General features: G+C 40.5%; 1 protein-coding gene across 1 annotated transcript in view; it reads left to right on the top strand.

The window, feature by feature from the left end:
• Positions 1–17,244, top strand: part of VIPR1 (vasoactive intestinal peptide receptor 1) — an 851,558-nt gene that overhangs the window by 766,818 nt on the left and 67,496 nt on the right. The window contains exons 9-10 of the mRNA XM_078665320.1: positions 1,190–1,256; positions 11,667–11,758. Coding sequence (XP_078521446.1) covers positions 1,190–1,256; positions 11,667–11,758 — 159 coding nt within the window. The remainder of the gene's footprint in view (positions 1–1,189; positions 1,257–11,666; positions 11,759–17,244) is intronic.

Genomic DNA, 17,244 nt, shown 5'->3' with positions numbered 1-17,244 from the left:
CCCCTTTTTTACTCTTGTTTCTCTAGGGACCACTGTTATTTTAAATATCTTTGGTTATTGTAGCCATGCCCTCTTTAGCTGTGAGAGTGAAAGTGTTTAAAATTGGGCAGTTTGAGCCTGTTGTAGTCAATAAATTGACAAAGTCAGGTTCCAAAATAGATTCCGACATAATTGTGTGTTTGAGTTTTAGAATTTTCACTGTAAAAAAGTGACTAATTCTTCACAAAGAAATGCTGATGGCAGAATATAATATTCTTATTTATAATAGGAGGTGTTTGAAGCTCCCTGGTTAAATTAAACAGTTTGTTTGCAAGGTTGTGTGCTTGGGTTATGCGGCAATTGTGATATAGTGATACAGCTAATTTTCTTCTTTGTTTACTGCCTTCAGGAGATAAAAAGTTTCAGGTTCAGTCGGATTTTTTGCTTGAAAAAGATTTTTCTTAGGTTGCCAAGGTGGAGCGACTGAGTCAAAGCTATTAAGCAGAGTGTGGGAAAGAAAGGGTAAAACATAATTTCTATTAGTATCTTCTTTATGAGTAAAGCATTGTTTAGGTGACTGGCAAGAGTGAGCTATAATTTATTCTTAGAAGAGGTTAGACTGATACATGTTAAATAATGATCAGAGCATGGATGAAGTGTAACTTCTCTACAATGAAGATTGCCATAGTTAGTAAAAATGGCATCGAGAAAATTGAAATTTTCCAACTAATACTTTAGCTAAAGAACTGGGGCTTGTAGATCTTTTATCCAGGGGTTAAAATCCCTCAGAACAATTACATTATTTGTATTGCGACAATGACAGATGATTTCTTCACCTAGAGTGTTAAGGCAGAAAGTGGGCACATTAGGATGGAAATATATTAGGAGGAAATTATAGACTACGTTAAAACTTTGCATGTGGCCGCCAATTTGTGGGAAGGACTAACAGGGTCCAAGCACGGATTTTTTTATGTTGCTGTCCGCGCAGAAATTTATCACGACTCCTTCTTCCCACTTAGAGGTGGGGTATTAGAATTAATGTTAAGTGCTGCTCAGTATTTATTCTGGAGAACAAATAATTTAGCTCTAAAAATTAGAATATGTGATTAAAAGAAAAAATTTTGTCTGACAAAGCAAATTTGTTAAATCGTATACCCTTTCATTTTATTCTATTATTTCATTTTCTTTTACCTGCTATTGTCTTTTTCAGATGTTGGGACATAATTGAATCTCCTTATTGGTGGATAATTAAGACTCCAATCCTGATTTCTATTTTGGTAAAGTATCATATAACTAATGTGTGACACAGCTATCATTACGTTTAGGACTTGGTCAATACAGAACTTCAAACAACAAAATATAAGTTTAAAAAACAGTGCCATTTTCTGCCTTGTAAGATGTTATGTTTACTACTATCAGTAAAACTATTCACAAAGTTATGGTTAAACAATATGTGAAATTTGTCATTTCCTTGTTAATTATTGTATGTATTGTTCTTTGCTATATAAATTATGTGAAAAATGAGTGAGTCTATATAATGGACATTATCTCCTCAAGTGTAGTAATATTGTTCCCAGGCCAAGGCTATAGAGCATCAATTTTGCAGTGAAAGGTATAATAATGCAGATGTATGTTTAACATAAATCACCAAACATTCTCCAGAAATTTTGATATGCTTTGTAATGATTGTGCAGACTTGTCGGAAACTGCAAGTATCATTTCAGGAACTTTATGTCTTCCCTGTGTTTATTTCCATTTTCAAAACCTATTAATGAGGAGATTAGTGCCAGCAGCATGTAGCACTTTACAAAAAAACAAAATAACAAGACAGGAAATAAATTATGCCTCCCAATGTGTACACGGGCAGTGGAGTCTTACTGGACTGCTAGATGTTTCAAGAGTTCCCAAAATACACACTTTTAATGTCCATACTCTGATTGAAGTGCTGGAATTATTAGGAATCAAAATGAAGCAGAACCTCACTCACACATGGTAGCATACTACATCGTTGGTGTTGCTTGCAGATTAACTTTTCTTTTCATGTTTGTGTCTCCTAATCCCCTAAATTAGCTAGTGTTGACTAGAGAAGGTGTCTGTTTGTCCATCTGGGATCTGCCTATTAAAATGGTGTTAGAATGGTTCTAACCAGTTTTATTCATTGCCTACCTCCCATAAGGGTAAAAATAAGATGACCAGGAGGTTACATAAAGGAACTCCTTCATCTTGATTAATGGGTCAACATTCTTCTGACCCGAATAGTCACACCTGTGGGGCAGAGTCATGCTTCAGGATTGCCAGACGATATACATATATTATAGCACCTTACTCTAAGATTTTTTTTGTGTTTATTAACATGAGAAGTAAAATATTAAGAAGGTATTTGTATTGAACATGTATGCCAAAGAAACACAGGTTTTGCTCATTTCCAGAGGACGGAAATATCCATTACAACGCAGTCATTACAACGACCTACCTTTACAAAGCAACTGTTACAACACAACTGCCTTTACATCGCATGCCATTACAAAGCATGCCATTACAATGCATGTCACTACAATGCATGCCATTACAATGCATACCATTACAATGCATGCCATTACAACAGATAAGGTAAGTACTGGAGATGTTTTTAGTATTAGGGTGGGTGTGTGTTTTGGGGTACATGGGAATAGTAATTTTTACCCCTTCACTATCCAACACTTTCCCAAATGTTACACTTACTGAACTGGGAATAGTAATTTTTACCCCTACACTATCCAACACTTACCCTACTGCTGCCCTAAAAGTATTATGGTTTGTAATGATATGTGTTGTAATGGTATGCATTGTAATGGATTGTGTTGTAATGGTAGTTTTAAAAAATGTGTTGTAATGGCATGTGTTGGAAAATAATGCAATGTAATGGTAGTTGCGATGTAAAGACTGTGATGTAAAAGCATGCGTTGTAATTGCATGCGTTGTAACATCATATATTCCCGGTGGTTTCACCAGTTGTGGCCAAAGACAATTCTTGAGGCTGGGCAATGATATGTGGATTCAGTCTTGACTGGTGGATCTCAGGCAAGAGGGAGAGCATGGGCAAAACTACACACACATCTGCTAAAGCTTCCTGTATGCTCACCACACTACACTTAAGATTATTTTAGCGTATACATTTGCTCACCTCTACTATTAGGTACTAAAGTGCATTTTGGGATGAACATATAACATCTGAGTAAACAATTTCTAATTGCAGAGGATTACGTCTATATTCTTGTAGTTAATAAGTCTGGCTATAGAAGATTGCTGAAACCTGCACACCCTTACTGTATCCTGTGTGCGACTAGGAGTTAAGTTTCCAATACTTTATTCGTTATTACTTTATTACTGGCAAGTTTAAAATCCCCAGTCCTCTCTGCTTTTGCCATGAGATGATCACCATTGTCAAACAAAGAAACAGTCCTTATGGTCTCTAATCCTACATTAGGGAAGTTCATCAGTTTTTAAAAAAATATGGCTCCTCAAAAACAATGTACTTTAAAGCCTAGTGAATTTTCCCAACTAATGACACAAAACCAATTCATGTTAATTGCTGGCCATTACCATGTCCTGTAAGTTGCTTGTTAGTCATGTGTTTAGGTGTATTTCATTACCACATAGTGGTTTAAGATAAACATAGTGGAACCTACTATGATGAACATCAGTTGATTCCATTATAGAAACAAACCGGTCTCCTATACAAATTAATCTAAAAGAACAAAAGGAAAGTATAATTTGTTTGGTTTTCATTGCAGAAATATATCTGAAAAAATGAATATAACCACACAAGTGTGAATTTTCATTTGATAAATGTTAATAAGAAAAATTGGATTTCAGACCAATATTTCCAGGACCTATCATGCAGTCACCAATGGGACCACTTAAATATACTTTTTCCAATGAGAAGTGGGACCTACTGCTAGGAATTTATGATTGTGACCAGGGTTTGTTACAATAACCCACACCTAATCACTGAAAGATCTTTGTGAGTCATGCTGAATGTGGGCTATGTCAATAGCCTTGCAGATGTACCAATTAAGTATGATTCCGATTTCCCCTGCCAAATCTGTGGTCATAAATATTGCTACATTAGTTCTTCTGTAGCTTAAAATTGAAGATAAACCAGGAGACAATAACTTCACATGAATACTTCTGGGATTTGTGGTGATTCGTGAGTGCTTTAGTGAACGTAGAGTATTGTTTATGGTGCATAATGTCCTGGGGTGCATCAGAGATATGGAATTTTCACTCAGCAAAATGTTGCAGGCATTGTAAATGCTTTGATCTTGACTGTCCATAATTCTTGATAGGGCTATTAATATTCATTTTAAATGTGTACATTTAAATAGTATTAAATGAAATGCTGTATATTTGAGAAAGTGCCATTGAACTTTATATTGCAGCATCACAAAGTCATCCCTATTCGTGGCATGAAATATTTCCTATAATATATAATGGTTCCATTTACTTTTAATGGAGATATGTAAAGTAAATTTGGTTTCAATCTACTACAGCATAGTAAGCAATTAGAATGGGGACAGTGACTTGAGTGATTAAGATGCAGGGAAGTCACTGTGAATTTCTTTCACAGATTACATATATGTTTTTCTCAAATTGAAATTTAGGTATGTGCTAAACTTAGACAATACCTAGGTTTTCAACAAGGAAGTTAGTCCTGTGGATTGAATCCAGACATGATCTGATACTAGTAGTGATAGCTCTGGACAGGTGTCTATCCTCAACAGGGGTTTCTAATTATTTATCTGCATTAGGATTTTTTAGGTTGAAGCCTACCAGAAAGCTTCCCTGGTAATTCATTCCGCCCATTGCTTACCGTTGGCTTTGTGGTTTGTAACTCACATTTTCTTCCTTTCTATTTGAGGTCTTTATTTATTTTAGGCTGTTCAGCATCCCTTTGTCCCTTTTGTGGAGCATAGCCTGAATACGGTATTCTCTGACTTCAAAATCAGAGGCTTTATCTGAGAATCTGGGAGTGTGAAAGCAAAGGCTTTTTCCAGAACACAGCAACATGTAAATGAACTGTGCAAATTTTACAGAATATATCAGAATTAGAAAAGCACAACTGAAGCAAATTTTTTGGGAATTCTTCCACGTGGTGGAAACAAATATTTTAATACGATCAAAACAAATCAATACTGGGTAGGCAGAATGTTTCATCCTGCCCTCAGAATTGGCAGAATTCTTGACTCCATGTTACTCTTGTTACTTGGAGTTCCTACCAAATTCAACCAATCGCTGCATGGTATGATTCTTTAGGATTTGACATCCCCAAACACCATTTACTAATGCAGCCAGTCGTGCGCATTACATAGAGTGGACTGCTTCTCGAGTAGATTTGCTGCCAATCAAGTAGATGATCAAAATCAACTTGAATGGCTGTGAACTCTTGCATACTGCATGTGCCATTCATGCATATTTTGTAGTCATGCTCACGCTACTGACACTAAAGTGGGGTGCGAGCAGTGTGACATGCATATTTCCTCTATACAATACATAGGTGATGCCATTTCCACACATTACCATTTGCTCTCTTTACAGTTTTATCAGTAAAACTGTATGTCTGTCCAAAGGTAAGGGTCATTTCAATTGAAAATATGTTGTCTGTATTGGCAGTGCACTGACCACACCATGCATACTTCACTCTACATGACTCAACTCTGCTATACTCCAGGCTGTTTTACTGCACTCCAATCTATGATACTTTTCTACTCTGTGCTACGCCACTCCCCTCTACTTCCCTCCACTCCTCTCTACTTCCCTCCACTCCTCCCTACTTCACTCCACTCTTTGGCACTCCATTCTACAGCACTTAACCTTACTCTACGCTATGCCAGGCTATGACACCCTAGTCTGCACCCATCCACTCCATGTCACTTCGCTCTATGGCACTACACTTAACTTCACTTTACTTCACCCTAAACCATTACCTTCTACAACACTGTACTCCACTCTATACCCCTCTATTACACACCACTCTATGACACTCTACACCACTCTATGCCACTGAACTCTAAGACGCTCTACTATAGGCTACTCCACTTCACTCTACACTACTCTACACAACTCTACACCACTCTATGCTAAATAACTCTAGGCCATTCTACTACACCCTACCCCACTCCACTCTATGACTCTACTCCACTCTATGACACTATTCGACTCTATACCACTCTACTCTCTGACACTTCATTCTAAGACACACCACTTTACAACATTGCACTCTATGATACTCTGTACTACTTTATGCCACTTTATTCCACTTGATGCTCATCCACTCTACTCTACACTATGACATTTTACTCAACTCTATGCCTAACTATTTGCCACTGTATTGACCTCCACTCTTCCACTCAATGACATCTACACCATTCGACTCTATGACACTGTACTCCACTCTACACTATGCCCCTTCACTCGCTGGCCCGCCACTCTATACCCTCCACTCTACATCCCTCTACTCTATCGTCCTCCACTCTATGCCAGTCTTTGCCACTCCAGAAAACTCTACGACACTCCGCAACAGTTGACTACACTTTATGCCACTCTACTTAACTCTACTCTACTCACTCTACACCACTCTTTGACATTCTACAACACTCCACACCATCTATGACACTCCATGCCACTCTAATCTACACCTCCCTATGCCACTCTACACTATGCCACTCTACATAACTCCAGTTCACTCTACTTCACTCTACGCCACTCTGCTTCACTCTATGCCACTCTACGCCACTCTTCTCTACTCCACTATACAACAGTTTACTCAACTCTCCAACACTTTACTCCACTCTACACTAATACACACCTCGCTACACCTCTCTACACTTTATGCCCCCCACTCTTCAACATTTTACTCCTCTCTACTCTATGCCCCTCCACTCTATGTACCTTCACTCTATGCCCATCCACTCTATGGCCCTACACACTCCACTACTGTATGACTCTTTATGCCACTCTACAACAGTCAACAACCCTCTACTACAGTCCATTCTACACCACTCTACTCCACCATACGCCACCCTATCACACTCCACAACACGTTGTGCCACTCTATGACACTCCAAAACACTCTACTCATACATCACACTATGAATACTCATATGCTCTATATATCACTCTATGCATACTCATATGCATACTCTAATAATACATCACTCTATGACACTCTATTTCACTCTACTCCACTCCACGCCAGTCTACACCACTCTATACACCACTTTCCACTCTGACACCTTACTCCACTGAACGCTAAGCCACTCCACTCTACTCTGCTTCATTCTATGCCACTCCCCTCTACGGTACTCCACTCAATGACAATCCAATCAATGGTAGTCCTCTTTAGAACACTCTTTGCCAATCCACTCTATGTCACTCTATGCAACTTCACTCCATGACACTCCATGAATCTTTATGCCAAACTACACCACTCTACTCTAGTTCACTCTATAACACTTTACTCCACTCTACAAGACTTTCCTCCACTGCATGCTGTCACCCCTCTCTACTCAGATCCACTCTATACCACTCTACTGTGCCATATGCCACTCTATTATACTCTACTCTAAGACACTCCAAGACACTTCACTCCATCCGACTTTAATCTCTGCCAGTTCACTGTATGGCATGCCACTCTAAAGCACTCCACTCAATGACACTTCACTCTTCTCCACTCCACCCCACTTCATGACATACTATGATACTCCATCCTACAATACTCTACTACACTCTACACAATTCTATGCCCCTACTCTACAACACTTTAATCCACTCTACTCTACATTTCTCCACTTTATGTCATACACTCTGCGCCCCTCAATTGTATGCGCCTCCACTCTATGACTCTCCGCAGTACAACTCTCCACTCTAGAGTACTTTTCACCACTCTACTCTATGTTACTTCACTCTAATCTACAATGTTTCACTCTATGGCACTCTACTCAACAACACTTCAACACTCCATTCTATGATATTCTACTCCAGTTTACGCCAAACTACTCCACTCTACACCACTATATCCTATTTACGCCCCCCTACTCTACCCCTTTGTACTCTAATAGTACAAAGGGGTCTAGTCTATTCCACTCTACTCCACTCTACTCTATGTCACTCTATTTCACTCTACTCCACTCTACACCATTCTGTTACATTAAAATCACCACCCCAAACAATATGATCAGATCCTACTTCAAATATCTTGGCCCAAAGCGTAGTGTAAAAATGGGGATAATCAATATTGGGTCCATAGCAGAAGGCTAGTGTGACAGAGACAGATCCCACCTCCCCCATGCCAGGCAGTAACGGCCTTCCACGTCCCAGGAGTCTCCGGCCAAGTGAAACGGCACTTGTTTTTTTAATGAGTATTGCTGTTCCCCTCACATAGGTGGAGTAAGAGGAGAAGATTCTGTGCCCAGCCCATCTATTTGCAAAAGCAGTGGTACGTTGTGGGGCGAAGTGTGTTTCCTGCAACATAGCAATGTGTGTTCCCTGCCTCTCTAAATAAGCCAGGATGTGTCGTTCTTTCCTCGCATCCCCCAATCCTCTGAAATTCCACGTAATAATTTTTATTTCCCTATCTCTGGATTAGCCATACTCCTGTACATCAGTCATCAATGTACATGCCTTCCCCCCAATGCAGGTTACCTCGTCCTCCCCCCAGAGTCCGTTGCCAACAATTCGCTCACAGGACGTTCAACTACCAAAATGTCTAGCAATCTCACTATACCAAAACAGTTAACTTGTTTCAGAAAATTTGGCATACAAAGAACTAGTATCCCCACCCCCCACTGTAGCAACCCCAACTTGCCAGAAATGCATGTCCTCCCGCGCCTCCCCAAACCCCCCCAACAAAACTTTGTCCCCACAGTAAGCATGTAGCGGACAATCCCAGGGTCTTTCCCTACGGGGGCCAGCTCTAGGTGGCAACACAGCAGCCCTCCATCCACAGAGCGCATCGCAGCCGAAGCTGCTAGGCCCCACTGGGCAGAGGGTGCCCGGTGAGCTAGTTATTAGTAGCACAATATGGGTCATCATGTAGTTACCACAAAGATTCTCCTGCATCACTGCCCATAAGTAAATAACTCACATGTCCCAACACTCAGTTAGAATGTCCATAAACCGCAAGTATAGTCTCATTATGGGCCGCCATCCGCGTCATCCAGTAGGGATCGCTGAGAGTCCACTTCAACCCCTTCTGATCGGTGCATCTTCTTCACTTGCTTAAAAAAATCTTCCACCTACTGCGGTTTGTTTAAGAACCTCTGTCTGCCCTGGTGCGTGACCCTCAGCCGAGCAGGATATAAACGCGCATAGTCAATTTGTGCCTTCCGCAATTTAGCCTTGACGTCTAGAAATTTACGCCGCTCTTCCTGAACTAAGGGCGTGAAATCCGGGTAGATGGAAAATTAGTTCCCGTCGTACGCCAGGGTCTGCTTGCTTCGTGCAGCTCGCAGGGCCACATCGCGGTCCCTATAATTCAAAAGCCTCGCTATGATGGGCCTCGGGGTGGTGCCAGGCTGAGGATGTGGCCCTAACGATCTGTGTGCACGCTCGACAATAAATTGGTTAGAGAAGGATTCAGGACCAATTGCCGTGAGCAGCATTTTCTTGACATAGTCCTCCATCCGTCCCATATTTGTCGATTCTGGTATGCCTAGGATGCGTATGTTATTGCGCCTACTGCGCTCTTCCAAGTCCTCATTTTTTGCGGCTGTGACCCTCAGGAGTTTATCCATGCGCGCAAGTTGTGTCGTGTGGCCAGCGGTCACGTATTCTGAGTCTGAGATGTACTTCTCTGTTTCTTTGATTCTGTCTTCATGGCTGTCTAGTTTGTGCACAATTCCCATCCATTCTGGACGACATCCTATCAACTTTGTCCACTATGGTGGCAAACCCCTGCCGGACCTCTCGTAGTATATCCTGCACGTCAGTAGATTGTCCTGCAGCCTCTTCCTGGGCACCAATTCTCCCATCCTGTTCCTGGTCATCTGGCTTGTACCCTTTTTCCCCGCCGCTTCAAAGTTTTGCTTCGGCTGCCTAGTGTCAGGTTTGCCCATTTTTGTCCCCGGGTCCGTTGTACCAGAGGCGCACGTCCGACAAGCCTCCACCACACACTGCAGCGCAGGGCAGTCGCGCACCCGTCTCTGGCAACGCTCTTTCTGGGGGTATCAACAGTCAAAGCAAAGCAGCAACGCACAATCAGCAGGGTCCATCTGAGTAAAGCTATTGTGAGCACCTCATTTCTCAGCACTCAGTGCGACACTCTACACCATTCTACCTCTCTCTCTATGCCACCCTACTCAACTCCACTCTATACCACTCTACTATGCTCTACTCTACGTCACATTATAATTCAGTTCCAGCTTAAACGTTGATGCTGGAGCTGTATCAGGCTGCTTCCTTGTTAGCTTATGTTAAATGCTTTCAATCTAACGAGGGCCTATTTCAAACAAAACCTCCAAACTCATGCTGGCAACCTTGTACAGAGGTACAAGGAGAAAAAGTGAGTGTAAATCCCGAATTCAGACTTCTATTTCTCTGGATAGCACAGTCACAATGGTGAACAGTGTAGAGAAGCATGTTATGTTGCAGCAAACCTCAAGACAATGGGTTCTCCGTTTGGCTCCATGGCCACAAGATTCACACTGTATATTCACAAACATGAGGTGATTTAATGTGCAGTGTGCACTCTACGAATATCATCTTTTTTCTGATCTCTGAATGCCCAAACTAATAATTTGCAAAACTTGTTGATGAAAAATTAAGTTAATACAGGCGATGAATTAACCATTGCCACCACGACTCAGGAAAATACTTTCAATTGAATAGTTTGGTTACGTAAATTCACAAACTACTAAATATCTCTTGCTCATCACCTGATTTTGAATGCTAACTTCCAATTGTGTTTTTCTTTGTTATTACCGAGCATGAAAAAATGTCAGTGTTTTCATTATGTCCACGAAATTGTGTAATTCATTTGTATATTCATCATTCTGAATGGATATGTTCTCTAGATTCTTAATAAAATCTGGTAAAGCCAGATATTATGGCTAATCCCTAATCTATGTGACTTTAGGAGAGACAACATGTTGTACATGTGTCTTACTAGGCAATGTATCCAATGTGACCTTATGCTGATTGTATATAAGATTTCCGCTTTCACGTGTGTGTTTGCTTTTTCCATGTTTATTTTAGCTTGATCACTGTGGAAAATATATGAGTCGTGAATTAGACGTCGAGTAGATGCATTTTGGCAGTGACCCTCGAAAGAAACTCTTGACAATTTGACATCTTTTCCTGGCCTGTCGCAAGTCTGTGGCCCAGCAACACAGTCCTTCATGCACAGCTGTATTCTATGGGCTTGACATCATCATACTTGGGATGTAGCACACAAAGTCCCAAGCAGGCTGATGTCAGGCCCATGATGGCTGCCATCCTGTCACGTTATTCCTTGCACAGAACAATATGAATATAGACCATCGGCTAAAAGTCAAGACCCTATTACAGCAGGGTGTCTGTGGAAAAATCTGTGTTAATGTCTTATTGAAACATCTAACTAATAAATACAGTATTTAATGATTATATTTTTAAAAGATCATTTGGAAAAATTAAAATTTTATTTGGCTTGCTCTGTGTTGTTGCTTCTTTAGGTGAACTTCATCCTCTTTATCTGCATAATCCGAATATTGGTACAAAAGCTCCATTCGCCGGATGTGGGGCGGAATGAAAATAGTCAATACTCGTAAGTCTTTACTTTTGATTAGCAGAAGTGTTGTCCTATAAAATGTATTGGTATTTGGATGATACAATTTTTTGGCATATCAATTTCAACCATTGTAGCAATTTAACATATCAATTTCCACATGGCATCAATTCAGTCTGACTGGTTTCTAGGTTGAGGAGGGATCTAAGTTAGAATCTGTAACCAAATTACTAATATTTTAATAAACTGAAACATACAGAAGAATTAGTACTTTTGAAATCTTTCAATATCCTTTATCAAATTGAATTTCCTTCTTCTTGCAAACAATGAAGTCCATAGAAATAAAGCGAGCAAATTGCTACATTTCCCAAATTTTCAATTGGACTACTAAATAAGGAATACAAATGGGATATCACGCATTTATTAAATACCAGGAGGAAAATATGGATTATCTTAGTATTAACTTAAAACATTGGGATGTTTTTTGTTTGGTTCTACTACTCACTGGTTTCTCGTAATTGATGTTTAATGCATTTTCTTGTAGTTGAATGTGTTCTCTACTAATTCTGTGTTTACTAATATGTGTCTGTGTTTTTATTTTTAAAGATGTATTTCACTAATTTCCCCTATGGACTGTTAGTGTTATTCACCATCTCCCCAGTTTTTATGTGAGTGCCTTGAAGTACCTTGAGTGCCTATGTGTGATATCTGACCTTCTCCAAGACTTGGCTGGAGGAGATGTGGATCTGTTGGTGCTGAAGTACTTCTGGAGTACATGAGGGGTTGACTTTAGTGAATAGTGACTGGCTTACTCTATTTAGTTGTGCTTTTGTATTTTTGTATTTTCATGTGATTCCCTGTGCCCTTCCTTATTTTTACATTACTTTCCAATTTCGTAGTAAAGGTTCCCCATTCTCTAATCATTCCCCATTGCTCATTCCACATTGACAAAAAAACTCATACGTTTTTGCACTCTTGGTGGTGAGCTCCACGGGTAAGTAATAGAAGAGGTCTAGCTGGAGATCTCCACACAGATGTTAATAAGTAGCATGTTTGAGTGGGGACAGTAATACTACTGAAATACTTGTGTTTATTCTAAAAAATACTTTCATGAGTAGGTCCCATAGCTCTGATGTTGTTAAATCCAAATATGTAAAACATTTTTCTTGTCCTAGTTAAATACATGTGCACACTTAAAGCCAAGTTTTCAAGATTCCAACTGATTCCATTCTCCATAAATAAACTACATAGGAGAGTTGTTTTGGTATTGAAACAATCTGTGGCCAGTGCATGACTGGCAACTACAATAGGCTAAAACAAATGCCTCTTATCAGGACAGGAAGTGTACTCAAGTGCAAGTGTTATAAATCGGTCCAAAAATATTATTCTGTTTGAAAATATTTGACATAAATAAAACAGCTTTGATTTTAATAGGCCTTAATCATATTCACACTCTACTCCACAAAGAGAACACATTCTGTGATATTTGTACACTCCATTTTAGGTATGACGTCTGTCTTGCCAGCCTCATGTTTTCAAAGAAATCATGACAAACATACATATACAGAGGGTTTCATTCAACACTTTTTTGCCCTTGGTCTGTTCAAATAGGATGTATGACGTTACAACGCACACTTTTACAACGCATACCTTTACAACAAATTTTTTACGGCGCAACATCCATTACAACGCATTCCATTGCAACGCATGCCATTACAACAAAATTTTAAAAACTACATTTACAACTCATTCCATTACAACGCATAATACCTTTACAACGCATACTATTACAACACATAACATTACATTGCATGTTTGGTAAGTATTGGATAGTGTAGGGGTAAAAATTACTATTCTAACTCCAGGGGGTGCAACAGTAGGGTAAATGTTGGATAGTGTAGGGGTAAAAATGACTATTCTAACTCCAGGTGGTGCAACAGTAGGGTAAGTGTTGGATAGTGTAGGGGTCAACATTACTATTCTAACTCCAGGGGGTGCAACAGTAAGGTAAGTGTTGGATGGTAATGTTATGCGTTGTAATGGTATGCGTTGTAATGACTGCGTTGTAATGACATGCGTTGTAGTGGTGTGCGTTGTAGTGTCATGCGTTGTAATGGTTGCGTTGTGATGGCATGCGTTGTAGTGGATGTTGCGTTGTAAAAGTTTTGTTGTAATGGTTGTGCGTTGTAAAAGTTGCGTTGTAAAGGTTGTTTCCCGTTCAAATATCATTCACATTTTGCATCCCTCCAACACAGAACAAAATAAAGATGCACAAGTAAGCCCACTTCAGCCATGGAATCTCTCTCATTTGAGTGACTACATATAGCCATTATACATATATCGATCCGTATAGAAACTATTTTCTACAAAACAAAGAATTTACGACACAGTGATGGCTAGGGCCTATGTTTAGTAGAGTGTCATAGACTATTTCTATATCAATCTAGATATTTAGTAAACGGTACAATGTTTACTCATAGTACTAGCAGTGATCATTACAGTCGCTGTAGTATATATTATTAAGGCAAAGTCCTAGCTTGAACCGCACACCCTGAACCTTATAGGTGAATGGATGAATGACATTTAAAGGAATTGCATCAGGCCCTACAGATTATTATTATTATTCAACATTTATATGGCGCAACAAATTATCCCCAGGGGGATCTCTTGGCGCTTGGCAGCACAATAACAGGACCCTCACCACTCAGACCCTCTAAAACATCCAGGTTTTTAAATATTTCTTAAAGTGTCCCAAAGAGGTGCAGCTGCGGATCTCTTCCGGTAACCTGTTCCAATGAAAGGGGGCACAATAGGAGAATGCACGCCCTCCCATTCTTGATTTATTAATCTTGCACAAAACTAATACGTTCTGATTACTTGACCTAAGCTGGTGACCCGGGACATAAGGCCTTACCTTCTTCCTTAAATATACTGACTCCAGACCTAGCCTTGCCCTGAACACAAGTGTCAGGAGTTTAAACACTGCTCTCTTTCTGAGGGGCAGCCAGTGTAAGGTTGCAGCAAGGGTCGAGACTGGGAACGTCTAGTGCTGTTCAAAGCCATTCTTGCTGCAATGTTTTGTAGTACCTGGAGCCTGGAGGAAAGCTCTTCCCTTGCTTTTACCAGTAGTGTGTTTCCATAATCCAGCTTGCTCACAATAAGCGCTTGGATAAGGGTCTTTCAAGGGGATGCAAGGAAAGACTTTTCTTAGCATTCGCAGAGTCCCGAAACAGGTGCTCGAGAGTGCCTTCACATGATCTTCAGACGATAATTTACTGTCCAGCAAAATTCCCAGGTTCCTCGCCTGCTTTGTGGGGGAAGGGGGCTCCCCCAGTTCAGAGGGCCACCAGTCTGTCGTCCACAATTCCTCCGCCTTCTCAAACAGGAGAATCTCTGTTTTGTTGGAATTTAGCTGGAGGAAATTATCCCCCATCCAGCCAGCTATGTTCAACATACAGGTCTTAAACTTGGCTCTGGGTACCAGCGGGATCCGATTCGAAAGGGAGTACCACCTGCGTGTCATCCACATTCATGATCATCTCAAAACCGCAAGCTCTTATGATGGCAGCCAGAGGAGCCACATATATGTTGAACAGAGTTGGGCTTAGGATGGACCCCTGGGGTACCCCCTTCTCCAGTGGGGTGGTTGCTGACACAAATGTGTGTAATTTGACACATTGTGATCTATTTGACAGGAAGCTTTGCAGCCAGGCCAGTGCTAGGCCTCCAACACCAATCTCCCGCAGTCTGCAAAGCAAAATACTATGCGAGATGGTGTTAAAGGCTGCCAACACGTCCAAAAGCACCAGCATAGTAGGAGTCCCTCTATCTAAGGACATCCTGATGCTGTCAGTAACTTCCATCAAGGCCGCCTCCTTGCTGTGGCCCGCTCGAAAACCTGATTGAGATGGGTCCAGCAATTGATGTTGGTCCAAGTAGTCTGTCAGTTGTTGATTGATGATCTTTTCCATGACTTTCGAACAGCATGGGAGAAGGGAGATTGGGCTATAGTTTTTCATATCTGCTGGATCTGCTGACACTTTCTTCAAGAGAGATTTAATCAACGCTCTCTTCCACTTATTCGGGAAAGTGGCAGTGTCCAAGGAGACGTTACAGACTGTTGAGAGCGAGGCAGATAAGACCGTAACCAGCTCTACCATAATGAAAGGAGGGGCAGAGTCTAACTCTGACCCCGACTTTGTTGCTGCAAGTGCCGCCCCAACTTGCTCTGTAGTGATGATGGAAAATTAGTCAAGCTTAGGTCATAAAGGGTCACACCCCTCCAGGTTAGGCCCCCTTGGGGCCTCTCCCCCCCCCCAGTGAGTTATAGATTTAGAGTTACAGATACAGCTGGTAACAACTTGAGTAACTACTGCTTTGTAAAGTATTGAAGAAGTTAGCCCTAACTCGAAAGGGCCACTATTTTTCACTCCATCTTTTTGAAAGACGTCAGACTTAACCATCAGATTCAAGAAGAGCATTTGACCGAACTCACGTTTGGCAGAAATAATTCATGGTTAAAATACATATATGAATATATGGCTAAAAATGTATTTTTTTTGTTTTATTTTTCATCCATTGGTATTCCCAACGGACCCTAATATTTTATAACATAACACAGTTGCATTTTATTGAAAAGCAACTACAATTTATTGGCACACAGTAATAGTATCACTCAAAAACAGTGTAGTAAGTATCAATATTAAGGTATATCAGTGAGTCAAATCATATCTGATCATATCAGTGATTACTGGTGTCTATTTATATGAGGATGTCATCGCAAAATCTACATAACAATCAAGCCATTTATTGAAAGTAGCAATATTTACCAAACATCATAAAACTGCTTTTGTATGTGTATTATCCTATAGAAAGCAGGCACAAATCAGTTGTGTAGTAATAGCTTATATGCAAACTTCTTGGTTGAAGTTATAACCTGTGAGCTTTATGAAAGAAATTTAAAGTAACTGCATATTGCCCTACAGGGAGACCTAGTAATGACTTGAGGTACTGCAGCTTTGTGAAAGACATTTAAGAAGTTGCTTCTAACGCAAAATTACTTCTAGTAACATCTTGAAGCACTGCAGTCTTCTTAAAGACTTTAAGCTGTAACTTCTGACTCGAGGTGGACTACTAATAAAGAGATAGGGCCTCATATAGAAGAGGCTGTGCCACTGGAGCATCACTTTTTATGATGCTTCAATGGTGTAGGCCTCGCTCTATGAGGCAATGCAAAGCCACTCTTCGTGGCTTTGCATGGTCTCATAGATATAGAGCAAGGTAAGGCAACGCGAAGCACTGCCTTGCCGTACTCTACTTCAGGGAGGTGTTCAATGGGCATTGCTGTGGGTTTTCCCACCCAACACCCATGGTTTTTGACACATTCCCAGATTTACAAGGATCTGTAAACCTAGGAATGCGTCAAAACTGTGTGCCTCCCCAGGGGAGGCATAACAAGGAGAAATAATTGTATTCTGCAGCACACATAAAAAGAGGAAAATGACTCCATTGATTGTTGGTTTTTT

The sequence above is a fragment of the Lissotriton helveticus genome, chromosome 10 (assembly GCF_964261635.1).
Source record: "Lissotriton helveticus chromosome 10, aLisHel1.1, whole genome shotgun sequence".
In the NCBI taxonomy this organism is placed as follows: Eukaryota; Metazoa; Chordata; class Amphibia; order Caudata; family Salamandridae; genus Lissotriton; species Lissotriton helveticus.
The sequence above is the reverse complement of the archived record's forward strand: the minus strand, read 5'-3'. Positions and strand labels throughout refer to the sequence as shown.